The following is a 13,679-nucleotide window of genomic DNA, read 5'->3' as shown; positions in this document are numbered from 1 at the left end:
TCTTGCAAAGCCAGACAGTCCAGAGGTGCCGATACTACTCTATAGAATTTGAGGTCATCAGCAAACATCTGCTTCTGGGACTTCAGTCTAGTGCATATGTAGTTTACAAACAAGACAAATATAAGCGGACCCAGTACGCTTCCCTGTGGGACACCAGACGTGAGGACGAACTCTTTGGAACACACGGAGTTCACGCAGACTGAGGCTTTACGGTTAGTGAGGTATGAGTGAAGCCATTCGGTGATGTGCTCTGGAAACCCCAAACGTTTAAGTTTTTCGATGGCATAATCGTGTGGTACAACATCAAAAGCCTTAGAGAAATCGACGTAGACAGCATCGACTTGTTTTCTGTTCTCAATTTCAGGAAATAGTGCGTTTGTATAACACATCAGGTTGGAGGTTGTGGACCTTTGTTGCGCAAACCCGTGTTGGTATTCTGATATAAGCGGTCGTGCTACTTTATATAGCACGACATGAACTAGCGACTCGAATATCTTCGCAAGTGAGCATAGTATTGATATGCCACGATAATTGTTGACGTGGTGAATATTGCCAGTTTTGAGAATCGGTACAATGCGTGCGGTTTTCCAGACCGTTGGGAAGACCTTCGAAGAGAGCGATAAGTTGAAGAGGCATGAAACAGGATGAGCCAGTGATGCTGCGCAATTTTTGAGAAGTAGAGGCGGAAGCCCGTCCGCTCCAGCGCCTTTTGTGGTGTCGACATTTTCCAGTGCTTTTCGAACCTCTCCAATCGAAAACCTTATTTCTGGTAGACTTATGTCATACGAATTTACACTCTGGAAGCATTCGGGACGTATCGCAGGGGACGATGTACTATAGACACTTTGGAAGAAGTCGGAAAATAATTCAACAGCTTCATCAGCCGTATTTGAGGTTTTACTCGCATGTTGTAAACTGGACGGTATTCTAGGGCCAGCCTTAAGTGACTTTACATATTTCCAGAAAGAGGCCGGATTTTGCCTTAGGTTTTGTTGTACATTTTGCAAATACGCCCTGTGAGTATCAGCAAGAAGATTCTTATACGTAGCTTCCATATTCCGAAGCACCCTACGGTTTTCTTGGGTTTTCGACTTGAAGAAGCTTTTTCTCATTTTCCGAAGCATGTTCCTTGAGTGGCGAAGTTCGGGAGTCCACCAAGACCTGCGAGTTGAACATGTGTGTTGATTACCTCAAACAGTTTATCATAGTACTTTCCAAATCGACGGATTCGTTAACCAGATGCTGTTGCCAGTCGATAGCGGCAAGAGCATTATTCAGCACGTCAAAATCGCACCGCCTGAAATTTAGCTCCACTTCGGCTGGCCGATTCGCAGCATTTAACACATCGCAACGAGCATCGAGCAATACAACGAATGGTCTATGATGACAATCAACTGGTAGCAGCGGGTGTGGGGGCTCGTCTACTTCGACTTCATCCGGCATGTTACTGAAGAGCAAGTCCAGCCAGCGCCCATTCACATTTGTGAGATTGTTCAATTGAACTAAACCACAGGCGAGTAGTGTTTCAGTAAGTACTATCTCTTGTTCAGACGATGCATTACTGGGCAAATAACCGTTCAGATCCGCGTCACATTGCCATCTTAGGTGTGGGAGGTTGTAGTCCCCTAGCACCATTATAAAGTCAGTATTGTCGACCTGATCAGACCTTGCCCCGATTGCTGCAGAGTGAGCAGCGTACACATCAGCACTGGAATTTGGCCGTAAGTATATACAGCAGATGTAAAGTGAGCGACTTGGAAGGTGGACCCTAACAGCAACCTGCTCAAGATGGCTACTGTTCGGCAGTGAGATCAAAGTGCTTGTGATGTTATTTTTGATTGCAGTAAGCACACCACCACCCCGCGATAGTTCACTGGTACGCTCTCTGCGGTCACATCTAAATAAGGAGTAGTCGGATGACAACTCCGAATCAATTATGTCAGGTCGGAGCCAGGTTTCAGTGAAGACTAGGACATCGTAGTCACAACTGGAAAGCAACAGTCTCAGCTCGTTTGTTTTGGTACGTAGGCCCCGCACGTTCTGGTAGTACACAGTCAGATAATTTTTTACGGTGGTACTCTGTGATCTGTAAGCGTAGTGCGGATCGGTAGTGCATGCGGAAGAAACGGAAGTGTACTTGCCGTGACAACATTTTGGAAGCCCCGTTCCCCGCTACCACACGCAGGACCGGGACGACTGTTGAGCGCTGGCGGCAGTGGCACGACTGCGGTGGGGGGTTCGGAGGATTCCACAATGCTAGAGTCGTTGCGTCCCGGAGTTGTCAGCGAGTCGACCGTAGAACGCCGTGTGTTGGAGACTGGTGGCCGAGGGTCAAGTTCTAGCGGGCTGGAAGCGCAGTGCTGATGAAAATGATTACCGTAAAAAGATTTGTACTTGCCATTGATGAGTTCTTGGAAGCCCCGTTCCCCACTTCCACACGCAGGACCGGGACGACTGTTGAGCGCTGGCGGCAGTGGCTCGACTGCGGTGGAGGGGTCTGGGGCTACCATAATTCGAGAGTCGGTGCGTCCCAGTGGCCAGAGGAATGTGGTTGTAGCTGGTGAAAAATCGGTTGATGCGTTGGTGTTCGTGTCTACGAGATTTCCATTTGCGAAGAGCCTACTTCCATGCTGGGGGACAAGAGATCGCTTGTTGGGGTTACCTCTATGCGGGGAGCATTCGGTGTCTTTTCTTGAATTTGTGGTGCCCAGAAGTTTTTTGCATTAGTGCCGTCGAACTCCCGGAACACAACGCCACGTGGCCAGGTTTCCACGTCAAGCGCGATATCGCGGTATTTTTTGTCCATTCCATTCTTTGAAGGATATGAAGTTCATCGTGCTCAAGTCGGCGTTCCTTTTCAACAAAGGAATTACTTTAATTGGCTCGTTGCACTGTAGACTCTCTTTAGCGAGCTCGACAATAGCTTCAGTTTTGACACTGGGATGAATTCTCGACAAATATAACCAGAAAAGTTCCTTTGGAGGTGAGACTGTCATTATCGTCTGTGAAGAAGATGACTTCGTTCCGACTAGAAGTGGTGGATTCGTTTTCGTTTGTTCCTCGCGGCGACGTTTTTTTGGAGGCTCTCTAGCTTCATTTCTTGAAGAAAGTGGTGTGGATGCAGTTCCAATGACCTTCTTGGAAAGTTTTTCCACGTGTTCACCATTGGCTTTAATTGCCTGTTTCAATTCGCTAAGAGCTTCGGCGTGTCGATCATGGGTTGATGAAACGGCACAGCTAACAGATGACATAGCATCCTTGAAGCGAGTCATTTTCATGAGCTTTACACACTCGTCGCACATTCAGAAGAGATTTTTCCTTTCGCGAAGAATTTTCAAAAAGGACGAGTTCATTTTGGCACACATAACATGGGCGATTTGGTTGCAGAAACCCATGCATCGAATATTATCCCCATCGGCTTGAGCCGGCTTAGCGCACTGGTCACACACATTCTCCATTTTAGCGAAAGATTTTCGTTCAGTGTAGCAAATGTGTAAATTTAAAACGGCGTTGGATATGACCTTATCCTCGATGGCGGTGGCGCAAACGAGCAACAAAAACAATAGGTGGTGTCAGTGATTAAAATGAAACTTTGCAGCTTAAGAATTAACGGAATCAATTAAACTTCACTTTTCTTTGGTCACAAATCACTTTAGAAAATAGATGAGATACAACACATAGCAGACGAAGTTTGAAGTTGAAAGAAAAACACAGATAAAAATCTACTCGAAAAAACGCTGAATGTGAATGAATGGAATATAAACGTAATGAAATTTCGAGTGTAAAATGCGTTCTCTCCACCGCTAGATGTCGATACTTAAAATAAAGAGATTTTGTCTCGTTTTTGGTTCTTCAGTTGAACAGATGTGCTTTCTGGCTTTCCAGATCCCAGATCGCTCGTGAATAGTGTTCCGCTGCACATCCAAGCCGGATAGCCCAACTAGTGGCTGAGCGGTGGTTACCAGCTCTGATGGTTAATCGCTGGCAGCCGTCCTGCACTACTCGGGCCTTGTTCGAACAATTTCGTTAAATCCCGGCACAGTTCCTTATCAGTAGGTTTCGTTACCAGCCTTGCCCGAAAGCAAGAGATTTTACTTCTGTTTTTCCATTTTTTTTCTCACTCACAAACATCGGCGCTTTCGCTGTGGGCCTGGTAAACCGAGGTTACCTAATCTTATGCCCACAGCAGCGATTATATTTTGTCTAATGACAGACACTAAGAAAACGACCGATAAGGAGAAATATGTTCACGATTTCGAACAACTACGAGATGATGCAAAATTTTTGCAGACAACGTTTTGACAGTTTCAGATTACGGTGTCAGAATATATTGCAGCTCGAAAAATATTACACGTTTGTTCACAAGACTACATAATTAAGTAAATTTAACCGGTAAACTACCCAGGTAACCATCAAGCACTATTTTAAGCCATATAAGAAACACATAACAGCTTTTGAGTGCATATTAGCTGTAAAGAATATTTTCAAATGCCAATAAGCACTGTAGAATTGAAGCCGTGAAATAGACCCTTTATGGGTGTATAAAGCTATGTTTTAGAGCTTTTAAGCCCTGTAGCTTTAGGCTAAGTAACGTATACGTGAATGTTTACGATTTTAAAGACAAAAACAAATAAAAAACAAAGGATAGAATGGAAAAGTGGCAAAACATTTTGAAGGGTAGCTGTTAACGAAGAAAGTTACGAAATTTTGACCGTTTTGCCTAAGACAGTAAAATCAAACTACGCACTAGTACTGTGCAATCAGTAGCAGATCAGCAAATAAATGCCGATTTATATCAAGAAATTGATTTCCAAGCTGTTGAAGTTGATGATTTCTATGACCAAGAGTCTTATTATAATCTGGAGTTTGTAAGTTAGTTGCTATACATGTTCGCGAAGAAACGTTTGTTTGTACATCATACTCTTCCGGCAAAAAAACTCATAACCTGTATAACAAGTTTATGAAGAAATTACAGTGTATCATAACATCATACTCTATCTGTAAAATAAGGGAATGCAATAAAAAAATAAAAAATATGTGATATTGATTAAAACAGAAATATTCGTTTTTGCTCGTCAAATTCATAGGACGGCCGTATTTAGAATATTTTTTTTTTATTCTCGCTTATTTTCCGTCGGTCTAGTTCCGCCACTGTTGTTGTGCCGACCCGTTTATTAACGGACCGGCGCCAACGGCTTTACTTCCTCATGCGATGGAAGGCGTGATCCCAGAGATTTTTCGCCTCAGAAAATATCCCGGTGTCTGCTAGGATTGAATCTAGACCAGTTGGGTTGGTTGTGAGTGGATCACGCCACCTCACAACCATCGACACCTATGTCGGCGGTGGGATTCGAACCCAGGCGTCGAGCGTGGTTGGCGGAGACGTTACCAATCACGCTAGGCCCCCGCTCATATTAAGAATATATTTGAAAAACAGTTTCAAATGAATCGTAGAAAAACGAAACTGCAACAAGTTGCCTCGAATCACTTTACGATTTTAACATGTCTAGTCTCTTCGGTTCGTTATCACCGAAAGTGCGGGTGGCTCCTGTCCAGGAGCATTTCAGTGGGAATTCACGATCAAAAAAGTGATCGATTATCTGGAGATTCACCGTTGCGCCTTGTTTATTGAAACGATTGCGACCGTGTATCTTCCCAATCGATGCAACCGTTGCCTTCATAAAATTTTCATCTCGGCAGCGGTCCCCCAAGGATTCCACATTGGCATTTCACGGGCTGCTGAAGTGATTCAACTAACTTAACGTTGATCGGGTTGTTTGGCGACGTACCCGGTTATTAAAACAACTTCCAACGCATCCAGCTTCGTATTAACGTGCGACAGCAACAACAGGCATTTGTTTACCTTGATGGTCAGGTTATCGTTCTCTTCCGCAGCCTCTTTCGGTTCTGTCTGGCAAGATGAATGTTTCATCTTTTGTACTTCTCTTGTATTCTCCTAGTTCGAGCAAAAAAAAAACGAAGAAAAAAAAACAGCAGAAACCATCAATTTTAGTTTGAAAACTCTCGTTTTGCGATTTTAATAGGCTGTAAAAATGATGTTTCACCGAGCGAGACGATGGAACAACGGGTAAACGCAGAAGACCAGAAAGCCTTCAATATGCAACAACACCGCGGTTCGAAACTGGATCTTCTTCGACTTCACAGAGCGACACGAAAAAAACAACGAGTCAGCAGTTAGCTGGTCGGATACGTGTGAGGAAGCAAGAAAGCAAATAACTTTTTTTTTGCCCGAGAGAAAAAAAAACAAAACATAAACAGAATTTTTCTCATAGGTGTAGTTCAAAAGTGGGGGCAGGCAGTATATCGACCGAAATATTCGCCAAAAGTGGTTTTTGAACAGCCCTTAAGTAGAATATAGAACTTTTAGGCTTTGTAAGACATTTTCTATATTATACTATAGAACCAAATTAGAACTATTTTTCACGGCTAAACGGTTACTTTGGTAGTTCTATTGCAAATATCGATAGTTTTGATCACCAGATAATACATGGTCGCTATGACCACTGCGATTGGGTTTTTTTGACAATGTAAATGGTTACTGCTTTTTTAACTGTCATGGTATTTTCAACCATGAACTATTTCAAGGTGACAATTATTGTGGTAATAACTACAAAATTCTGTGATTGTTGCGATAACCATAGGTGTAAGGTCAATACTAACATTTTATTTTTCTCTGTGTATGCTTTAATTATAAACATTTTTCTAATCAAAAGTCTTATACGATCTATGGCAATCATTAACTTTTCAACGCCAGACTTTAACTGGGTAGAGCTTTAAGGAATGTGTGAAACTATTACTCACTGTGTGCGTGTGTTCTGCTGCGCTGGTGATGTTTAGGATTTTATGGGTTGTATTTTGCTAATTTCACTCGTCATTGAATTTTGTTTCGAATTTCAACAGTTTAATCGCTTGTACAGTTTCTAGTGTTTAGCGACAAGCAAACTGTTGTGCTAGCAAATTCTAACATCTAAATAGTTTGATAAATCTATTGAATTATTTTGTCAATTTGCCAAACAGTAGTGATTTGTTTTACATATTCAGACGAAAAGTAGTCATTTGATCTTGAAAACTAAACTAAATTTAATATCGATCTTAAATATAACGTATAACGTTGTGTCCAGCCAAACAGTAGTTGAAACATAAGAGTCATTTTCAAGTGTGCGAAATCCGAGGAAAGTGATCATTATACTCTGGCTAAACATCTGTAACGCTGATAATTGCCTAATAGGTCGAAACTGTTGATGTGGAGTGGGGAGCAGGTAATGGATGTTTTTCTTTTAGTCAAGCTGTTTGTTAATTTTTGATATAACTCGATAAATCGTAGACTCAAAGCAAAAACAGTTGTTTGTTTCAAGTTGTTTATTTGTTTTTGCGTAAGGGCGTTGTCGTGTTCTTTTATGAAGTAGGCCAACTGTGTTGCAAAATTTATTTCACATTCGATTTTACATTTTTTTTTATTCACAATCAGTTTGATGATCTAATTATGAAAATATAATTGTTTATTGCAGATGGAGGATAAATTACATGATCGTGCGTTCGTAGAGAACTACTTCGAAAATCTGAATGATTTATCTAAAAAAATTGCTTTAGATATTGAGGAAATAAAAGCAACATACGAACATATCTGGGATGATCTCAGCTCCGACGAACAAACAGAAATTATAAATGAAACTTTGATCAAACCAGAATTGACACTGAAATATTTTGATAACTTTTCTACTTCTTCCGATTCGTTCAAGAACATTATTGACGGTGAAGACGATAATAGTGACGACCGGAAAGTCAATTTGTACGATGGTAGATCATTGCAAACCTTTCAGCACTTAAAAACAGGAAGGAAAGTGATTCACGACGAATCTATTGGTTTGTTCCGAGACGAGCACTCTGCACCTTTCTCGCACAAAACTAAAAGTCAAATTAATTTGTCCATATTTCCACTGGAAAAGGAGAAACCAACCGAAAGGCGATTAGATCTTGCGAAAAAGCTGGAAAAAATGAAAACAGAAAAACCAAATAAAACTGGACAAGATACTTTGAAAATAACCGGAATAGCCAAAAATAGTGACAATGATCTGTCGTACAATAATAATAATAATTTAACACGAGGAATCAAATCAACCGATCAAACTAATTTTCTTGCCAACTTCATATGTGGCCAGACTGGAGGACCAGTGTTGGTCTCTAATGCTTCAATAAGCGGAAGTGATGAAGCAGACGGTCAGTCACTTGAGAATATAGGTTTCGATGATGATAAAATAAATTTGTTTAGGAATAGCTCCAGAAGCGACAGTCTTCATCAAGTACGATCTTCTTCTGTTGAGGAAGATGATAAGAACTTTGATGAACTGAACAGTTTGCTAGGCAACAGCAAAGGTTTTGATTTTCTCAATAATTGGTGAAACAAGCATAGGCTAGAACCCCCAGTAAACTAAATACTGGTAGCAGGGCAACCTTTCATTTGTTGTTTGTCTATTGTTCTTCTCGAGTTTCCTTCTAGTCTCTCTCCGCATCGTCATTTTCACTATTTCTCTGTGTGTCGTTTTAATTTATCACGAATCATTTTGCACACATTTTAATATTAAGAATTCAAAACTCAAGATACTCAAGTAGACTATTCTAAGGCAACAGACTGATTTTCTAAAACCAAATATAAAGGAATAGATAGTTGCGAGAGTAAACAGTACCTCAAAATTTACTAGTTTTTGAGAGAGTTGATCAAACTTTATAAAACACAATAGGCTCATTCGTGGTTAGTTTTATAGTTGAAATAGAGATAATGGTGCACATTACGGGAGTCACTTCACGGTGAAATATATTTCACTCTCACGCTCACTTCACTTTTTTAGACCTATTCCCGATTCCACCTCAGGTGAGGTGACAAAAATCACCTCCGTAGAGTGAGATTGACAGTGAAGTGAAATTGAGAATAGGACAAGTGAAATGAGATTGTTTCCCAGCTCAAAAATCTCCAATTCCCAGAAAGTTGTTTTTTTAGATAACACCAGATGCATTTCTAAGACATTCGGCATAAAAAAAAATGTTTTTTTCGGTATCGCAAATTTCCTGAACTAGTTTGCATTTTTTTCATCGGGCAAAAAAATGAAAATTTGGCCGCTTTAAGGCACGGATCAAATTTTGATTCGCTTCGTTAATAAAGAATAAATCCAATATTTACCATTAGATCACAAATCAATCAACTTTAAGACTTATGGCATCTTCGTGGAATCATTTCACCGTTCAAAATGGTCGTGAAATAATTCCACGCGGAACGTCGCTTTTTCCGTTCTCACTTCACTGATATGACACTCATAATAACCCAGATTCCGCGGCAGATGTCACTTTGCGACGTTTTTCTCACTTACGTGAGTCCCGTAATAGGGTTTTGTTCACTTAACTCTGATTTCACCGTGAAGTGACTCCCGTAATAAGCACCAATATGACTGTAAGGAACCTGTTCGAATACAAAACAATATCACATCCAGTCTACAATACACTAAGGCCTTTTTACGCGGATTGCGGACTAAAGGGTTTTTTTTATGTGGATTTCGAAATTTGCGAAGTTTTTTTACGCGCTACGTATCCCCCTGCGTGAAAAAAGCTGTACTTTATGTGCTATGTAAACCCAAGCTTCGTTTGTAGTACTACTGGTGAAAAAGATTTTTAGTGTATTCACCTCCCAGCTGCGGAGTTTTTCTAATTTTGACCCTCAAGAACATCAAGTGTAAGCACAGTTCCTGATAGTACGAGAATCTATGTTAAAAATTTGCAGAAAGTGTGCGTTTTTGAAGGAAGAGGTGAATGAAAATTTTTCATTTTTTTATAAGTTTCGAATGTTTGGCTGATTTACCAACAAAATTCTTTGCATATTATTCCAACTTGGTCCAAAACACGTTGAGAGAACGTTTCGATCATTGTGCGACGGGTAATACGATCTTTTTTACGTGTGTAAGATACAGCGATAGACAAGAGATATGTTACGTTACTCTTTAAAAAACTGAGAAAAATCAGAAATATTAGGGAAAAAATGGGGCTTATTACGGGAGTCACTTCACGGTGAGAACGAAGTGAAAAATCTCACGGTGAAAAAAGACGCGTGCAAATCGAATGGGAATCACTTTCACCATGCCTATTACGGTTGTCACTTCACCGTGAAGTGACTCTCGTGATAAGCCCCAATTGCATAAAACAGTTGAATGCCTGCAAAATGATCAGACTTGTTTTTCAATGAGATGTATTTGACATAAGATTGCCTTTTTCTGTAACTGAAATAGCGAATATTTCGTCGTTCCTATCGCTGGGTACTCTTGGCAATCTGCTCCTTCAACACGAGTATACTGGTGCGCTGCTCCGGTGGTAGCATAGCAATTTGCTCATCCGAAAGTTGCAAAACCTGCATAATAAGAGCTGCTTTTTCCTGATCCGAAGCATCATTTGGAATACCGTTAGAAGAAGCTGCTGCAGCAGCACTTGCTGCGGCAGCCGACGATGCTACCGAAGCTGATGGCCCAGAGCGCGCCCCAGCATTAATTGTTCCAGCTGGTTGTTGACGTGGGTCCTTGGGACCCTGGCGGGGGTCAACCGGTCGTTGACGAGGATCCACTGGGAATGGATTCGATTGAGGCGGTATTTGAGGACCAATAGGACGTGGGGGAGGACCTCCACGTTGATTGAAGTTTCCACCCATGTTTTCCATCGGCGGCGCTAGTCCACCAGGTGCAGCCAAAGATCGCATATCTTGATCCAAATTAATTTGTCGACTTAGTCTAGGATCGACATTTCGTAAATCGACATCATGACCAGCATTTCCACCAAACGAAGCAGATGCTCCAACTGGAGGTACCGGCATTGGGGCTGGAACTGGCAATGGTGCCGGTGAGTGTTGCGATGGAGAAATAGTTGTTGAATCATTCATCAAAATGGGAGGCATCTGATTCGATTTATGAAGGAAATTCACTGCCGATGCCGGATCAACAATTCTCATAACTACTTGTGTCTGCAGAAGGGCATAAGCTAGTTGTGGATTCTTTAACAATAGATCTCTTGCCTCTACAGGGTTGTTTTGGAAACAGGTTTTCATCTGTTTCATCAACTCGTACATTTGCTCAGGTGGAAGAGAAACCACCGTTTTCGTAATTATTTCCGGCGCTTGCGAAGGATCGCATGGGTCTCCGTAAGGATTGTCAATTTGTGGTCCTTGAAGCAAAGCTGCCATTTCCATTCGCGATTTCTCGGTACACGCATTGTCCACGCGTAAAGCACGGCCCCCGATTTCGTAACCATTGAGATTACGCATAGCACTGAGAGCCGTCTCTTGATCTTTATATTCACAGAAACCATACCCTTTCGGTTTGCCGCTCTCACGATCAAATACGAGCCTGTAATGAGAATAGGTAATATAAAAAAATGTATGTTGATATTATAAGAACTATTGAGGACAGTCAAAATCATAAACACAATAGATTTAAATGAAAACTTACTTCAAAGATATTACTGGACCAACTTCACTGAAAATATCCTTTAGTTTCTCCTCTGTTGCTTCATAAGGAATATTTCCGACTGCAACCATCAATAATAAGTAAATGTTCCGACAGCGAAATATACAATAAAATATTTACCAAAGACAGATCGCATGGATTTATCCATGATACTTTGGTCACTTTTATCACCCATCATTTTTATTATACTCAATTGATCGAGACAACACGAGAATGGAATGAAAAACTTTGAAAAGCGTCAGTAAAATTGCGATTCCAGAAATCAAATGACAAGAAAATAAAATGCTTGCTTCAGAGATGCCAGATGTTTTTGGAAATTATTTGATCTATACTCTAAACTGAGAAAAAATTTTTTGAAATGAGAAAATAATCTGCTAGAGACAAAAAGGACCAAATGTTTTTAGGTAAAAGCTCATACATCAAAGAAAGTATCTACTTGCATCTGCAAAAAATAACTGCAAATATCCTCACTTTAACAGAATTGTCTCATGGACTCCAGAAGTCCGCATTTTATAAGCAAATTAGGCAAATTTGCACATCTGGTATCCCTGGCTTGATTCAAGTCGATTTGACGTTTTTATTCTACACGATAAAAACACTATACCTCCAGCTGTTACACCGTAAAACCATGATATGCACACAAAGAAAATATTACCAAGTGAACACGTAAAAACAACGCAAATTTACGTAAACCTGAATGTTTTCACTGCTTTAGGTAAATAATACGCATAAAAATTGGTGAAAATAACGCAACAGCCTAATAAAATGCGAATACTTAATTTTGGGTAAAAATTTGTATGGAACTTTTGATTTTGATATTGTTGATTCAAGGTATCCGATTTTACCTAAATGATGACTCCCATGCAGGTACTCAAAAGCAGGTAAATCACTTTTACCTAAAAGTACCTTCCCGCGAAGAAGCGCTGATTTGCGTCGAAAATACGCATATTTGGGTATTTTTATTTTTCTGTGTGTAGAGATATTATCTCCGCTTGTTTGGCACAGAACGCGCAGACAGGGCTGCCAAGTATACAGATTTTTCTGAATTATACAGATTTTTTGACCACGATACAGAATACAGAATTCATACAGAATTTTGATTTTTAATACAGATTTGTACATAATTTCAGCAATCGATTTTTTTATATTTTCGTTCGCTGTGGTGTGGCCTTTGCTGTACGTAAGAGTCCTCTCCATTCCACTCGGTCCATGGCTGCAGTTCGCCAGCTCTGCAGTCTGCGTAGGGTCCGCAGGTCGTCTTCCACCTGATCGATCCACCTTGTCCGCTGTGCACCTCTCCGTCTCGTCCCTGACGGATTGGTTTCAAGAACCATCTTTACCGGGCTGTCGTCTGACATCCTTACAACATGCCCAGCCCACCGCAACCCAGCCTATCTTAGTGGCGTGGACGATAGATGGTTCTCCAAGCAGCTCCTGCAGTTCGTGGTTCATTCGCCTTCTCCACACTGCGTTTTCCATCTGCAGTCCACCGAAGATGGTACGCAACACCCTCCGCTCGAAAGCCGCAAGGGCGCGTTGGTCCTCCTTAAGCATAGTCCATGTCTTATGCCCGTAAAGGACTACCGGTCTGATCAGCGTCTTGTAGATGGTTAACTTGGTGCGGCGACGAATTCTACTCGATCGGAGCGTTCTCCGGAGACCAAAGTATGCACGATTTCCTACCATAATGCGCCGTTGCATTTCTCTGCTGGTATCGTTGTCGGCAGTTACCAGTGAGCCCAGATACACGAACTCATCAACCACCTCGATTTCATCACCACCAATTTGAACTCGAGGTGGGAGGTTAGCACTGTCCTCTCGTGAACCCCTTCCTTTCATGTACCTCGTCTTCGATGCGTTGATGACCAGTCCAATCTGTTTAGCTTCAGCCTTTAGTCCGATGTACGTATCCGCCATCTTCACAAAGGTCCGAGCCACAATGTCGATATCGTCGGCGAAACCAAAAAGTTGAACCGACTTTTGGAATATCGTGCCACTCGTGTGAATCCCCGCTCTTCTAATGACACCTTCCAGGGCAATGTTAAACAGTAGGCACGAGAGACCATCACCTTGCCTTAGACCTCTTCGGGTTTCGAAGGGGCTCGAGAGTGCCCCCGAAACTCGAACTACACACATCACTCGATCCATCGTTGCTTTGACAAA

General features: G+C 41.5%; 2 protein-coding genes across 2 annotated transcripts; one reads left to right on the top strand and one right to left on the bottom strand.

The window, feature by feature from the left end:
- Positions 1-6,833: 6,833 nt before the first annotated feature.
- LOC129717521 (uncharacterized) lies at positions 6,834-9,467 on the top strand. Its single transcript, XM_055667485.1, has 2 exons — positions 6,834-7,280; positions 7,530-9,467. The coding sequence occupies exons 1-2, from the start codon at positions 7,263-7,265 to the stop codon at positions 8,418-8,420; spliced, it is 909 nt and encodes a 302-aa protein (XP_055523460.1). The 5' UTR covers positions 6,834-7,262; the 3' UTR covers positions 8,421-9,467.
- A 767-nt stretch (positions 9,468-10,234) lies between these two features.
- LOC129717519 (cleavage stimulation factor subunit 2) lies at positions 10,235-11,817 on the bottom strand. The gene is made up of 3 exons (XM_055667484.1): positions 11,637-11,817; positions 11,499-11,577; positions 10,235-11,396 (listed from the first exon to the last, which is right to left on the bottom strand). Exons 1-3 carry the CDS (start codon positions 11,692-11,694, stop codon positions 10,310-10,312), a joined length of 1,224 nt encoding a protein of 407 aa, XP_055523459.1. The 5' UTR covers positions 11,695-11,817; the 3' UTR covers positions 10,235-10,309.
- Positions 11,818-13,679: the final 1,862 nt, after the last annotated feature.

This window comes from Wyeomyia smithii, chromosome 1 (genome assembly GCF_029784165.1).
Source record: "Wyeomyia smithii strain HCP4-BCI-WySm-NY-G18 chromosome 1, ASM2978416v1, whole genome shotgun sequence".
Taxonomy (NCBI): Eukaryota; Metazoa; Arthropoda; class Insecta; order Diptera; family Culicidae; genus Wyeomyia; species Wyeomyia smithii.
This window is presented reverse-complemented; position numbering and strand designations above follow the sequence as displayed.

Coding starts and splice junctions, on each gene's coding strand:
- LOC129717519 (XM_055667484.1), bottom strand. CDS start 11,694: ATGATGGGTGATAAAAGTGACCAAAGTATCATGGATAAATCCATGCGA. Junction 11,578..11,636: donor ATCCATGCGATCTGTCTTTG/GTAAATATTTTA, acceptor TGATGGTTGCAG/TCGGAAATATTCCTTATGAA. Junction 11,397..11,498: donor GGTCCAGTAATATCTTTGAA/GTAAGTTTTCAT, acceptor TTCTCATTACAG/GCTCGTATTTGATCGTGAGA.